The sequence below is a fragment of the Tachypleus tridentatus genome, chromosome 10 (genome assembly GCF_004210375.1).
Source record: "Tachypleus tridentatus isolate NWPU-2018 chromosome 10, ASM421037v1, whole genome shotgun sequence".
NCBI classification, from domain to species: domain Eukaryota; kingdom Metazoa; phylum Arthropoda; class Merostomata; order Xiphosura; family Limulidae; genus Tachypleus; species Tachypleus tridentatus.
The window spans coordinates 17,883,194-17,900,022 of record NC_134834.1 but is presented as its reverse complement, the minus strand read 5'-3'; the positions used below and the strand labels follow the sequence as shown (position 1 = coordinate 17,900,022).

Genomic DNA, 16,829 nt, shown 5'->3' with positions numbered 1-16,829 from the left:
ATTAGCTCTCGAATGTTATAAAATAAGTGATCTCACTCAAAACTTATTCTACAAACAAACTGATGTGGTGCTGACCGAATAAACAAATGTGTTCGTGATAAAAGTGCAGACGTGAGTTTTCAAATGATTTGTGGTTGCATGCTGAATAATACAAAAATCGTTTTCACAGAACGCCAATTTTAATTTAAAACATTCAAATAATAAACTACAGAATAGTCACCTTATTTCTGTATCCACTACTTCCTTTACATTTAGTGAAGGAATCGCCAATAAACAGCAGGTTAAAGTGACAGCCGCTCCCTCCTCAAGAGACACGTCAATAAGCAGCAGGTTAAAGTGACAGCTACTCCCTCCTCAAGAGACACGTCAATAAGCAGCAGGTTAAAGTGACAGCCTCTCCCTCGTCAAGTGACACGTCAATAAGCAGCAGGTTAAAGTGACAGCCGCTCCCTCCTCAAGTGACACGTCAATAAGCAGCAGGTTAAAGTGACAGCTACTCCCTCCTCAAGAGACACGTCAATAAGCAGCAGGTTAAAGTGACAGCCACTCCCTCCTCAAGTGACACGTCAATAAGCAGCAGGTTAAAGTGACAGCCACTCCCTCCTCAAGTGACACGTCAATAAGCAGCAGGTTAAAGTGACAGCCACTCCCTCCTCAAGTGACACGTCAATAAGCAGCAGGTTAAAGTGACAGCTACTCCCTCCTCAAGAGACACGTCAATAAGCAGCAGGTTAAAGTGACAGCCTCTCCCTCTTCAAGAGACAAAGTGATTTATTTCATTTCGTTTCAGCCATATCTGATAAGGGAATAAGATGGGACTAAATGTTCTGTTATCCAGAGATATTGGGTTTTTCAAACCTTCGGAACTGTTTTCCAAATTCTTAAGGAGTAGATACAATAAAGGTAAGATCTGTCTTTTTAGCGTGCTATCATCACATAAATGTATGTGTAGATATATCTAATAAACAATACATGGTAGTTTCTGAGTTCACGTTCTAAATTCTGTAATTATCGAGAATCTGTCTGATGTTGTTACTTAACCAAAGTATTTTTTGTCTAACTTGTTGTTTGTCACTGAAATGACTTTTAACATACTGTTGTAAAGCAGTTTAGCTAGCAGTATAGAAATAAGTTGAGACACGAATATATTTGTTTACTAAAATGCCTTTGATAACTCTATATTTTTTTACAACTACCATTTGTAATTGTAATCTAAACAGCACCTCTTGCCCACATGGGCTGAACTATCAAAAATCCACAGGTTTAAAATATAATCGTCCTTAATTTTAAACTTCTGACAGGGATACCTATCTTCAGAGGGACTATGTTCGAGTCTTTATACTGAATGATACAATTTACTGTAACATTAATGCTACTTCCACAGCTTATATTTGGACTGTAAGCAGCAGAGTGGCGTTTCAAACCTAGGACCTTTCGTTTTGCAGCTCTAGATACTAACCACTTGGTGTACCAAGGTCACACAGGTATCCTTTAGGAACATTTTAAGAAAACCATGGAAGATACGTTTACTGTTCTTCTCACTCTGAAGTAAAATAGATCGTATTCGGTCTGTTAAAAACATTACCCTTTAAGAACCTCTGGAATAATGAAAATGTTTACTTCTTTAGGTGAATAGTTTTAATATCAATAAACATCCATCACTCATTAAATTTCTGTCCACTGATAAGTCAGCGATAACTTGATGGACTTCGTTGTGGATAGAACGTAAATAGTCAATTGTGCAGCCTTGTCTTAAAATGAAAATGGCACCATTATATTCCGCCAATTAAACACAGTTTAGCTGTGAAGTTGCATCCCGCTAGTACAGCGGAATGTTTATGGATTTACAACGCTAAAATCAGGGGTTCGATTTCCCTCGGTGGGCTCAGCAGATAGCTAGGTGTAGCTTTGCTATAAGAAAAAAAACACAAGCGGTAAAGTTTTTTTTTTTAAATAAAACTTATTAAACTCTTACAGTAGTGACTACAGATAGAAAATATATAAAAATAAACAAAGTAATGAATTTTGGCATATACGAATTTTTTTTCGGAGTCGATAAAATATTGAATTAAATGTAGAAACAAAAAAACCACAACATGTAGTGCTTCTGATGGTAAGTGGCTCGAAAACTAAAACCACTTTATCTTTCCAAAAGAAATGTTTAATACATTTGGCATTACGCCTAAACGCATCATATTACTTCCTTCCAGTGTAACCATCCGGCAGCAGTATTAAACAAATAATTCCTTTTTTATTTATTTATGTTAAATAAATTAATAATATAATAGCAATAAGCTCTTAAACAAAATTACGGGTACATTAAAAGGTAATTATTTTGTAATAAGAAATATATCAAATCGTGTATGACTGACTGAGTTATGAAATTGAAAGTTATAAAATGTAAACTTATTCTGGGTCTCAACAGCAGGGGTAAATCGGTGTTGAGAATCTTTCTAGTGTAGTGTTTATAACACTCCAGATAGGGAAGTTTAAAGAACTTGAAGGCAAAGAAAGCAGAAAGCTTAACTTGGTTTAGTTGTTTGAAAAACTTTCCACCAGGGTAAAAACTTTGGCAATGACTCATTTGTGAAACAGAAGATAATATTTCTGGGTGGGACACGTTTGGATTGCTTAGAGTTGTTTTAAATCGCGATGTTTTAAGATATTATTCAGTGTCGGAACTTATATTTATTTTTAGCTTAATATGACGAGCATTCTTTTATCAAAATATTCTGAAATAAATATGAATGTTGTTTGTATTTGAATTTCGCACAAAGCTACACGAGGGCTATCTGCGCTAGCCGTCCCTAATTTAGCAGTGTAAACTAGAAGGAAGGCAGATAGACATCACCACCCACCGCCAACTCTTGGGCTACTTTTTTACCAACGATTAATTGGATTGACCGCCACATTATAACGCCCCCATGGCTGAAAGAGCGAGCGTGTTTGGCGCGATGGGGATGCGAAGACACAACGCTCAGATTACGAGTCGCACGCCTTAACACGCTTGGCCATGCCAGACAAACAATACATTACCAGTAAAATCCCAATGAACATAGCCCTAAAGTTTGCTGTCCTTTGAGTGGCGTCCTCATTGTAAGCTGCCTCTTTTAATCATTGGTCAATTCAGACGTGACGTATTGATTGCTCTAGCAACCAGAAACAACGAGTGCACTGCAAAATTCCGCGGTTGGTACGACACAGGTCTAGAAACAGCCGTAGAGATAAGGAAGTAAGAACGTGCTGAACGAATTTACGTTTGATACGACATTGCGAAGTACCAGGGGAATATATATATATTAACGGCCTCAAATCATAATATATATTATTTAAAGTTTCGTTAAGACGTAAAAATCAAAGTTTTCGTTTTCGAGTGCAAAACAACAATCGAACTGCGTGGATTACTTAAAAATAGCGAATTGGAAAAAAAAATTAATATTTTCTGTTAAAATTCCAAGTTACTGTCCCACCAGTCATGTGCCCCAGTTGTAATAAATTTTTATTCGTGACCTGTGCCGTTCTGATCATAGTATTTTTCAAAGCAGGACGTTTCGAGAAGACGAAACCAGAGGGTAAGCAACAATTGTTATTATTTCCTGTGGTACTATTTTTCTCTTGTACGGTCTGAGATATTCTGATGAAGTGCCTTCATGTAAAATTTGTGTACGTTATTTCATCTAACGAATCTCAACATGTTCAGTGTTTATAACGTAAAGAAGTCCCATGTTATACAGCAGCTGTTGTTATACTTATGGTCTTCTTAAGTAGAGTGTGCGTGGTTTGTTTGTTTCTTTTTTTTTTAATTTCGAGCAAAGCTACACGAGGGCTATCTCTATGGTTGTCTCCATTTTAGCAGTGTAAGTCTAGAAGGAAGGGAGTCAGTCATCGCTAACGCTTGGCTACTGTGTTACCAACGAATAGTGAGATTCACTGTTACATAATAATGCCCCCATGGCTCTGAGGGCGAGTATGTTTGGTTTAATGGGGATTCGAATCTACGACCTTCAGATTTTGAATCGAACGTCCTAACCACCTGGCCATGCCAGGCCTACGTGGGAGTAGAACTTATTATGTTTCACGTCCTTTCAAATAAGCCTAGTTTTCGTAATACCGAGGTTAACGTTAAGGCGATACGTTCCCGGGAATGCACTAGCGTTTTGTTTTGTGTTTTTTTTTTTTTTTTTTTTTTTTTAGAATATCTCAAAAAATTGGTAAATATAAGAGAAACAAAAAGTAAGCTTTCTTCTCGGGCAAATACACTGGAGAACGAGTGATAGATAAATTTAAATTAAATGTTTTCATCGGAAAACAACAAACAGTAATTTGCTTTACTATTAACAAAGATCATGTCAACATGGCAGATCATGTCAATTGCCTTAGAGCCACCCCAAACTAAATTCAAATATTTTAAATTATCTAATAATGTATTCACGTTTCAATTATTTGATGATCTTGAAGTTATTTGGATGCTAGATATAATACCACATTATAGCTTTAATACCACACTAACCAAAATTAGTGAGCATTTTGTGGTATCTCTGAGTTACATAACTGAAGCTCTCTAATTAACACGATAACGGTTTATTTACTGTTGGATTTCTGTTAGTTTTCAAGCTTGTTGACACGATAATGTTAGATTTCTGTTAGTTTTCAAGCTTGTTGACACGATAATGTTAGATTTCTGTTAGTTTTCATGCTTGTTGACACGATAATGTTGGATTTCTGTTAGTTTTTTCTGTTGTCGGGGTTGGCAGTTTGTGCTGAAAGAGAGTGTTCATAAATGCAGATATTCTAAAAACACCACCTTTAATTACTTTCCTTCCCCTGACAAGAATACGTTACACCAATACCTGTACAGTGCCACTTAGAAAGTGAAATGTTATAATGAAATACAAAAATACTTTTATTTGCGTTTCATAATTAATATTAACGTAAAATTATTTTCCTGGTTTATCGCTGACGAATATTTCTTATCTTATGACCCAAGTTATCTTAAATAATCTAAGATTTAAATATGGTAGCACAACTCAGGAAAAGTGTGGGTAATTATGAAGAAGAAATCATGTCTGTAAATAACAGCGAAGACGTCACATTCTGCCTAGTTAGTTACCAAGTAAGACTATAGGTGAACATCGTTTCTATATGCTAAGAGCCGGTTGAATTAAATACATTAAGCACTGGTTATTCGTTTGTTCTAGATAGTTAATTGTTTTGTGCTTAAAATACCATTAACAACGTCTTTATGTGGCACGTAAATTCGATTATTTATAACGGTCCCCCAGTCCAAACCCTACACACAATTGATGTCAACAACTCTTTGTCTTGTAAACTATCATAAAGGTATAGCTAACAGAAAATTTTTCTATCAATTTATATATATGAACAAGGAAGGTTGGCGAGAAAGCAAATTTAAACCCAGTTTAAGACAATGTTTAAGAATTAGTGTTCGTAATGTTTCTCACTTGGATTTTTCACACAAACTCTCGGTTTAAAACGCTCTAATGGAAAGTCATATATATATATATATACACACACACACACATAAGCTTTCTCACTTAAACATCGAGAAAATATCACTTAATATTACCGATCATTTGAAGAAAAAAAACACCTTTGAATTTACAAAGAGGTTTCAGTCACGGCTTAATTAAAAACAAGAGTTAAAGACAGGTAGAGCTTCGATCAAATTCTGCCTGGTTGTGTGCAATAAAAAATGTATTCGGTCGTTAACTGATACTCCGACGGCAACTTTCTGCTTGCGAGAAAGAGTTAAGCCTCGCTTTATTGTCCCCACTGAGTGGTTTTACGAGCTATTGACTTTGAAATAACAGCAATGAATAAGTCATAGCCCATTACCTGTTAGAATAGGTGCATCATTGGGATATAACACTTTGGTATAACACTACAGTTGTGCGTTAGATGTTAAGCAACTTTAGCCTCGATAGGCTTACGGATATATTCGGTGAAAATATACATAACAAACATCGTCATGGCCAAGTAAGTGCAAGGTTGCCAAATTTGTTAATTTTACCAAATTTGGTATATTTGGTTCTGTTTGGTAAACGTTGCTAATTTACCTATTGCATGGGCAATAAAAGATTTTCAAATTTATTGTCTCCTTTAAGTGAAATTTGACCTTGTGATAATAGGCGAGTTTTATGTCTAAATGTTTGAATATGCTTTATAAGGGTTCATTACGCAGGCGCAAGATAATTTCAGAGAATGATAATCTACCGGTGGCTCTGTTAGTCTTGTTTTCATATACTGTAACTATTGGTATGATTTCGTGAGTTTTGACTCGTAAGTATCAGTATTCGTTTACAGTGTAATGCATTGTTTAATTTTAAATTTGTGTTTTGCTTAATTTTTATAATTTTGTATAATTTACATTTAACCTAACCCACAGGTCATAATGGCTGAGAAAAACAGTGATAAGGTTAGTGGTTTAGTAGAAAGTCCATACAAGAAAGTAAGCCTACATAGGCCTAGTTACGAACAGAAACGTCTGGCTTAATGATCCTAAGTTTAGTTGTTCTAGTCGAAGTTCGAAAAACTTAACTAAGCCATTTTGTAAAATGTGCAGTTGTGACTTATCTTGGAGTGTTACCACACTTGAGAAACATCTTGACAGTGAAAAACATTCATAAAATATTAAAGCAAGTGCCCAGACTTCTGAACTAACTGATTACTTACGGCCTTCTTTATACAGCATGTCTCAAGCGGCTTCCACTGAACTAAAAATGTGTGCGGTTTTAGCAGAACACAATCTCCCCATTTCAATACCAGATCATCTTCCAGGCTTTCTATCTAATGCATAACCTGATTCTAAAATTGCTAAGGGAAGTAAACGTGTAAGAACAAAGAAACAGCAATTTTTCGTAATGTGGAATACTTGGAAATTCTTACAGCACAATTAAAGAATATTAAATGTTTATTAATTATTAATAAAAGTACAGATGTATCTACAAAAAACAACTTATTCTAACAGCTAGATTTTATCATAGCCATATAAAAAAACAGTTGACAAGTTTTTAACTCTTTTGGAAATCAACTGCTGTACTGCCCAAGGCATTTACAATTCTATAGTAATTTTTTTTTAAAAACATGGAATTCCATTTAAAAGTGTAATAGGCTAGACAAGTGTAATGATGGGGTCAACAAGTGGTGTTCAAAGTCTTCTAAAGCAGAAAGTAACATATCTCTTTCTACAAGGTTGTGTATGTCATTCAGTGTATTTATGTCCATCCTATGCATGTTCTGAACTTCCAACTTCCTTAGTGGAGCTGACTAGAAATATTTATTCATATTTGTCAAACAGCCCAAAGATATTATCTGACTATGTAGGATTTCAGGAATTTACCCAGACTGATCCTAACATGATTTTACATCATACCTGTACTCGATGGTCATCACTTCAGCAAGTGATAGAAGGACTACTGAATCAATGGTCAGCACTTGTCTTATTTTTTTACTTCAGCGGCATTAGAAGATGGAATGACTTTAGCAGCTACAATACTAGAAGGACGGCATTAGAAGATGGAATGACTTTAGCAGCTACAATACTAGAAGGTTTACAGAATCCAACTGTAAAAATGTGCTTTGCATTTCTAACCTTTATTCTGCCATATGTAAATAATATGAGAGCTTCAGAATTCATAGGCTACGGGCCTCCATCAACAGTAGTATGAAAAGTATTCTTGGTGGCTACGGGCCTCCAACAACAGTTGTATGAAAAGTATTCTTGGTGGCTACGGGCCTCCATCAACAGTTGTATGAAAAGTATTCTTGGTGGCTACGGGCCTCCATCAACAGTAGTATGAAAAGTATTCTTGGTGGCTACGGGCCTCCATCAACAGTAGTATGAAAAGTATTCTTGGTGGCTACGGGCCTCCATCAACAGTAGTGTGAAAAGTATTCTTGGTGGCTACGGGCCTCCATCAACAGTAGTATGAAAAGTATTCTTGGTGGCTACGGGCCTCCATCAACAGTTGTATGAAAAGTATTCTTGGTGGCTACGGGCCTCCATCAACAGTTGTATGAAAAGTATTCTTGGTGGCTACGGGCCTCCATCAACAGTTGTATGAAAAGTATTCTTGGTGGCTACGGGCCTCCATCAACAGTAGTATGAAAAGTATTCTTGGTGGCTACGGGCCTCCATCAACAGTAGTATGAAAAGTATTCTTGGTAATTTTATTAAAAACGAAGTACTGAAAAGTTAAGATATATCGAAGGTTAACATCAATGATCCTTCAATTTATCTTCCCTTATGTGAAATATATCGTGTAGCAAGAACTGAAAGTATCATTCTAGAATATTCTTCCAAAATACAAACTAAAGAAATCGAAGAATTTCAGCTTAAAACCTTGAATTTCTATGTCAGACTAAGCAAGGAAATGTACAAACGGTTTGGATCATCTGGTATGTTCACCTTTTTACAACTATTTGAAGCTTTAGATCCAGAAAGTGTTTCTCAAGGAGAATATTATCCCATTATTCATTATTCAATTATCCCATTAACTATGAAATTTCCTAATATTATTGAGGAAAAAACAGTACGAAGACTTCAACAGATAATGGTGACAGTTAACCTTACATGAGAATGAAATTTCAGAACCAGAGAAATACTGGTATTATATTTCAATAAAAATGTGGAGATAAATTTCGTTTACTAATTAGCTCCAAATTAATGATAAACTTACTATCATTGTATCATTCTTCAGCTGCAACAGAAAGGCTGTTCTCTTTGGTAAACAATATGAAAAGTAAAAAATCGTTCCCGGCTGAGTACGGAAACACTAAATGTCTTATTAAATGGCGAAAATCTTTTAGAAAACACGATATGTAAAGAATGACGACCGTCTGAAAAAATTGTACAAAAAATGAATGAAACCAAATTGTGTACCACTGAAGAAAAAAGAAACAAAGTTTTTAATAAAATAATATTAATTATATGTTGTTTTATTTGACTTGGTGGAATCCAAGGAAATCACCTGGCAACCTTGGCCCGGTGGTTAGGATGATTGGCTCACACTCTGAGGGTCCCGTACCATGAAACAAATTTGTCCTTTCACCCGGGGGGGAGTTATAATTTCACAGTCAATTCTACTATTCGTTGGTAAAAGTGTAGCTCATGAGTTGGCGGTGGGCAGTGATGATTTGCTGCCTTCCCTTTAGTTTTTCACTGCTAAATTATAGACGGCTAGCGTAGATATCTCTCTTGTAGCTTTGGGTAAAATTTTAAAACAAACAAAGACTCGCTTACGAAGACTGTTGGAAAATGCATAACGACTTAGACACACTGGTATTTGAAGTTCCCACACTACTATAAGGACGATATAGTAAATTGTACTTTACGATATATTTCTAAATCTAGGCCATTGTTTCAATTCTCAAGACATGCACAAGTGACATCTCTTTCTCTTAGCGATGAGACAACTCTTGGTTTTCGAATAAATTATCGATATGAATTATTAGAACGTTTAACCTGATCATTCCTCTGATCTATATCATAAATATCTCTCCGTTTATTTAAAGCAGAATCCGGATGATGGATTCTATCAGCAAGGAATTACATATTCACGCGCACTGCATGAGATACAATCTTAAACCACGCGATATCCTTCTTAGCGCCACTCGAGTGACAGATTAATTTGGAAACATTTTGTGCAGGTTTAGAGACTCCATGACAACCATTCTTTTCTTGTCTGTTTCCATTGTTGCACCCAACGCCCAGATAAGCGAAGTCACTGTGTCGACGTAAATTTTCTTATTGCTTTCATTGGCTGAAAATGTTATGACGTATCAAAGTATTTTGCTCAGTTATTTGATTTAAGCCCAAAGCTGCACAACAGGCTATCTGTGTTTTGCTCATCACGAATTTCGAAGCCACATTTTTAGCATTATAACACTTTAAATCTACCGTTTCACTCGTAGCTTAACTATGTGCAAAATTTATTGGAAATTTTTTCGATTAATAAAAAAAAAATCGATTCGGTGGTTTTAAGGTGTTGTGTATATGTGTTTTTCTTATAGCAAAGCCTCATGGGGCTATCTGCTGAGCCCAGCGAGTGGAGTCGAACCCCTGATTTTAGCATTGTAAATCCAGAGACATACCGCTGTACTAGCTGAGGGCGTTTTAAGGTGTTGATTTGTTTTTTTTAAATCAAACGATTAAAAGTCCAAGGGCCCGATGGTTAAAGCACTCGACTCGTAATCCGAGGGTGGCGGGTTCGAATCCCCGTCACACCAAACATACTCGTCCTTACAGTCGTGGGGGCGTTATAATGTTACGGTCAATCCCACTATTCGTTGGTAAAAGAGTATCCTAAGAGTGGGTGGTGATGACGACTAGTTGCCTTCCCTCTAGTCTTACACTGCTAAATTAGGGACGGCTAGCTTTGTTTGTTTGTTTTGGAATATCGCACAAAGCAACTCGAGGGCTATCTGTGTTAGCCGTCCCTAATTTAGCAGTGTAAGACTAGAGGGAAGGCAGCTAGTCATCACCACCCACCGCCAACTCTTGGGCTACTCTTTTACCAACGAATAGTGGGATTGACCGTCACATTATAACGCCCCCACGGCTGGGAGGGCGAGCATGTTTGGCGCGACTCGGGCGCGAACCCGCGACCCTCAGATTACGAAGCGCATGCCTTAACGCGCTAGGCCATGCCAGGCCAGGACGGCTAGCACAGATAGCCCTCGTCCGAAAGTCCACGAGTAATGATAAGGTTAAAAACGTGTTAAAACACCAAACAGAAACGAAACTGAAACCCGTCACTAAAGTGGACACTAGAATTTAATTTGAAGAGAGTAGTGGTATCTGACCTTACGACATTAAAACACGTATACCAGTTTTAAGTACTAGCAAAAAAAATCTTATTGGTCGGAAAAAGCATCCACTACGAAACATAGGATGACTAAGACAACAGCAAATTAGGTGGTAATTAAAAAAGAAAAACTGCTCTGTTGTCTGGTTCACGATGTGCACTTTTCTTTGATGTGTTTTTCAACCAGATGTCCTATCTCATCTTTTTATACAAAACAAGAAATTACTAGTTTTTGTTAAAGGAAAGAAGTAAAACAACAATATGCTATTTCCGCTTCACTGAAGTTGATTTTAGGATTTGTCTGTTTGTCTGTTTTTGAAGTCGCGTAAAGCTATTCGACAGCTATTTGCGCTTGCCATCCCTAATTTAGCAGGGCCCGGCGTGGCCAGATGGTTAAGACACTCGACTCGTAATCGGAGGGTCGTGAGTTCGAATCCCCATCAAACCAAACATGCTCGCCCTTTCAGCAGTGGGGGCGTTATAATGTGACGATCAATCCCACTATTCGTTGGTAGAAAGAGTAGCCCAAGAGTTGGCGGTGGGTGGTGATGGCTAGCTGCCTTCCCTCTAGTCTTACACTGCTAAATTAGGGACGTCTAGCGCAGGTAGCCTTCGTGTAGCTTTGCGCGAAATTCAAAACAAAAAAAAAAATTATTTGTAGCCCTAGAGTAGCTATCACATTTTGTACACGTGCCAGTAAGTATAATACCGTAAACCACTCGTGTGATCTGGTTAAGTAATTGTTTATGATTCACTTGCCTCTGTACACGACACGCTGGGATTGTGTCAGTTTCACCATAACCTCATTTTCCTTAGAAATATTCTGTCACGAGAACATTTTTTTTTTTTTTTCTGACCGCGAACATAAAAGTAAAATCGCTTATCCAAGAAAAAACTGTCATGGTTATGTAGGAACCTTTGTTCGCTCGTCACCAAACGACTCCCGGCGATTTTATGATCGAAAGAAAACGGGAGATGGAGGAAATACGGGGAGGTGGAGTGAAAAAGTACTTCAATCTCCTTTCTCGGACCAGAAATAAGAACAAAAGATGTGGTCGAACCTACTTGGCTCTTTTCCAGAACTTGCTTCCTCTAAATTGGAAGGAAGAGGGCGCTGGTACATGAATAGTCTCCTTTTTGTATATACAAGTTTTATATTCAAAAACAAAAACCATTGATTTATCTTCTTGTTTTAAGGAAGATCGAAATTAGACCAATATTCTGTAACTTCAACATGATATAATATTTGTTTATGGAAATAAAAAAAAAGTATTTCAAACAACAAAAACTTTGGGGCGCCAATTGTGTGAAGGGGAGGACGCGACCACAAGCTACCAGTTTTATTGTCTGTGCTGTGAAGCTACTGTAAAAATGAAAGTAAAATGTGACATACAATTACATCTTCATCCGAGAAAAATCCAATAACTTTCAGAAGCTTCCAGATAAGAAACCCACCCCTAATTCAATTTAAATACCCTTTTTGGAAAGCTGACGTCAACCAGTAATGAGACAATTTTAATATGAAAATATTAATATAAATAAGATTTTTTAATGATTTTCACACACTTTTAAAAGGCTTAATAGAAAAACTTCGATTTTAAGTAAGCCGTATAACCTTCTGGAGATGAGAAAATGTCACATTTTATTTTTTGTATTACAATAGCATTGAATAGTAACATATAAAGAAATAAGATTATGGTAAGATTTAATTTTCAAGTATAAGTCTTCAAATGTAAAGTGTAACGAAATTATTATGATAACATTGTTACTTTTGATTCAAAGATTGGATGAATCTTCAGCATCTTCCTGAGATGATTTGCTATTGCCAGATATATAATTTACACTTCAAACAGTATGCACCTTGTTCTTTTTGATGACGGGAAACCCGCTTGAAATAAAAATTTATCTCAGAACGGCTGGTATGGGTGTTAACACTTTTATTGATAAGGAGAGAACAACGTTTTGACCTTCCTAGGTCATCTTCAGGTTAAGAAAGAGAGAGTTTGAATGTGACCGTTGAAGGACACGTGTCTTAGGGACGAGAGTATAAACGGGTATCGGATTGTAGAGGGCGTTGCAACATAAACGCAAAATCAAAGAAGCCCTACTTATACAGCAACTAAATCCAAAATTAAACCAATATAAAGGAACAGCTTTATACCTATACTAATAAATAACCTAACATCAACCTGCGACGCCCCCTACAGTACCGTACCCGTTTATACTCTCGTTCCTAAGACATGTGTCCGACAACGTTCACTTTCAAATTCTCTCTTTCTTAACCTGAAGATGACCTAGGAAGGTCGAAACGTTGTTCTCTCCTTATCAATGAAAGTGTTAATACCCATACCAGTCGTTCTGAGGTACAGTGTGTACCTTGATACTTCAAGAAATTCCGTGATGAATATTCATGACGTAGTTAACATAATTTCCGGATACCCTGTACTTTACGAGTTAAGTGGAGTCAACTACACTGATGACTTACGTGTCACTTAAGCGCTAATATCTCGCTAAATCTCGCACAGTGATTAGATGTCACTCGTTTCAAAATAGATAACGTAACGAATAGTTGTCTCTTCAAACTACTGTCTTTGTTATCAATGTTGAAACTAATTACCGCCGATATACTGAACAACGAACTGTAATACCTCCTACTTAGCTTTCCAGAAAGTTCCACATGTCTTAATGCAAACTATAGTGGGATAAACTGAAACAGCATAGATAATTTTTTTTTTCTTTGATTCATGGCCATTGTAACCTGACCAAATAAAGAACACATATACACATATGAAATCTTAATTTAGTATCAGCTTTCTAAATGGTCAAGTAATCATTCGCCAAAATGTAATTACCTTTTCTGTATATATTTTTATTTTTAAACTAGTTTGTTTGTTTTTGGAATTTCGCACAAAGCTACTCGAGGGCTATTTGTGCTAGCCGTCCCTAATTTAGCAGTGTAAGACTAGAGGGAAGGCAGCTAGTCATCACCACCCACAGCCAACTCTTGGGCTACTCTTTTACCAACGAATAGTGGGATTGACCGTCGCATTATAACGCTCCCACGTCTGAAAGGGCGAGCATGTTTGGCGCGATGGGGATGCGAACCCGCGACCGTCAGATTACGAGTCGCACGCCTTAACACGCTTGGCCTTGCCGGGCCTTTTTAAACTATTTGATAGTTAATTGGTGTAACTAGATGCAGGTATTTAGAAAATGCGTTAGTGCTTTTTGTAAACGAGTGAATATGGAAATGAAAATTATCGTTTATATGTTGTTAAAATTAACAGAAGAACTATGAAACCAACCAGGTTTGACTCGAGGACCTAATTTCTTTCCGCGTTAGTTGTGCTCAGTTATTGTTATCACATTGTTGGTAGTTTATGAGATTTTCAACAGTCAATATTTCCATATCGCATTCTCTTAGCCTTGTGGGCTCGGCATGGCCAGGTGGTTAAGGCACTCGACTCCGTATTCTCCGAGGATCGCGGGTTCAAATCCCCGTCACACCAAATATAGTCGCTCTTTCGGTCCTGGGGGCGTTATTATGTATGGTCAATCCCACTATTCGTTGGGAAAAGAGTAGCCCAAGAGTTGGCGATGGGTGGTGATGACTAGCTGCCTTCCCTCTAGTCTTACACTGCTAAATTAGGGACGGCATATGGTGAAATTCAAAACAAAAACAAAACAAAAGCTTTGTTGTGTCGTTACATGAATGATTTCAGACTTCACAGGCTTGGAAGTTTTGTACTACCAGTTTTGGTTTGTATTTTAGTAAACCCCTTCTTGATGAAGCTGTAAATCAAAACGTTTGGTGTCTAATTAATTAAAAACAGCATTCTGGTGTTACAAAATCGTGTATTTTTAGTGTTACTGTGAACTGTTATAAAAATAATTGGACATTGTGATAGATATTAGAAAGTTTGTTTGGAATTAAGCACAAAGCTACACAATGAGCTATCTGTGCTCACCAAGGATATCGAAACCCGGTTTCTAGAGATGTGAGTCCGCAGACATGCCGCTGTGCCTCTGGTGGACGTATTAGAAAGACTTGTGTTTCCGTTTTTAAATCCACAAGTTTTTCAGTTGCACAGATATGCAAGAACTGATGCTAACCTAAACCTTTGGTGATGCCAAGTAAGCCTGTCGGAACGTTGTGAGTGAAACAAACATAACTGTTACTGTGTACAACCGATAAAAAACTTATATGTAGTTCGACATTTTCTTTTATTTACGTAACTGCAATAAATCAAGGGCTAGACGGGGTCAAGTAGTGAGCGTGCCCAGAATATGAATCCAAGGTTTCAAATTTCGCGACTATTGGCCACAAGTAAGAGTTTCGCACTTTGGGGCGAGAGATGCGATATGTGAGAAACAATCAAGTTCCATTATAACAGCAGAAAAGAGTGGCCCAAGACTTGGCGGTGAGTGTTTTTGACTAACCGCCCTTTCTCTATTCTATCGGTACAAAATTAGGGACAGTTATGCGCAGGTAAAACTACACTTTACACAGGTTTGCGCCAAAAAAAAATTAAAATAAAATAAACAAAAGTCCAACATAAAAAAATAGTAAGACATTATTTACAATTTACAGACTACAACTTGGTTGTTAAATACGTAAAAAAGTCCCTTGCATAAATATTAATATCTTTACCTTTTGAACTGCTGTATGACCTATATATTATCTTGGCACGTGTTTGTTACAGTTGCTCACAAGTTGAACCAACTGTGACTTATTATCTTGGCACGTGTTCATTACAGTTGCTCACAAGTTGAACCAACTGTGACTTATTATCTTGGCACGTGTTCATTACAGTTGCTCACTGGTAGAACCAACTGTGACTTATTATCTTGGCACGTGTTCATTACAGTTGCTCACTGGTAGAACCAACTGTGACTTATTATCTTGGCACGTGTTTGTTACAGTTGCTCACAAGTTGAACCAACTGTGACTTATTATCTTGGCACGTGTTCATTACAGTTGCTCACAAGTTGAACCAACTGTGACTTATTATCTTGGCACGTGTTCATTACAGTTACTCACTGGTAGAACCAACTGTGACTTATTATCTTGGCACGTGTTCATTACAGTTGCTCACTGGTAGAACCAACTGTGACTTATTATCTTGGCACGTGTTTGTTACAGTTGCTCACAAGTAGAACCAACTGTGACTTATTATCTTGGCACGTGTTCATTACAGTTACTCACAAGTAGAACCAACTGTGACTTATTATCTTGGCACGTGTTCATTACAGTTACTCACAAGTAGAACCAACTGTGACTTATTATCTTGGCACGTGTTTGTTACAGTTGCTCACTGGTAGAACCAACTGTGACTTATTATCTTGGCACGTGTTCATTACAGTTGCTCACTGGTAGAACCAACTGTGACTTATTATCTTGGCACGTGTTCATTACAGTTGCTCACTGGTAGAACCAACTGTGACTTATTATCTTGGCACGTGTTTGTTACAGTTGCTCACAAGTAGAACCAACTGTGACTTATTATCTTGGCACGTGTTCATTACAGTTGCTCACTGGTAGAACCAACTGTGACTTATTATCTTGGCACGTGTTTGTTACAGTTGCTCACAAGTAGAACCAACTATGACTTATTATCTTGGCACGTGTTCATTACAGTTGCTCACTGGTAGAACCAACTGTGACTTATTATCTTGGCACGTGTTTGTTACAGTTGCTCACAAGTAGAACCAACTGTGACTTAAATTCTTGGCACGTGTTCATTACAGTTGCTCACAAGTAGAACCAACTGTGACTTATTATCTTGGCACGTGTTCATTACAGTTACTCACAAGTAGAACCAACTGTGACTTATTATCTTGGCACGTGTTCATTACAGTTACTCACAAGTAGAACCAACTGTGACTTATTATCTTGGCACGTGTTTGTTACAGTTGCTCACTGGTAGAACCAACTGTGACTTATTATCTTGGCACGTGTTCATTACAGTTGCTCACTGGTAGAACCAACTGTGACTTATTATC

At 37.3% G+C, this 16,829-nt stretch overlaps 1 protein-coding gene across 1 annotated transcript in view; it reads left to right on the top strand.

Moving 5' to 3' along the window:
- Nucleotides 1-3,161: 3,161 nt before the first annotated feature.
- Nucleotides 3,162-16,829, top strand: part of LOC143228817 (locomotion-related protein Hikaru genki-like) — a 65,465-nt gene continuing 51,797 nt past the window's right edge. The window contains exon 1 of the mRNA XM_076460187.1: nt 3,162-3,572. Within this exon, the coding sequence (XP_076316302.1) occupies nt 3,476-3,572 (97 nt within the window). The 5' untranslated portion in view covers nt 3,162-3,475. The remainder of the gene's footprint in view (nt 3,573-16,829) is intronic.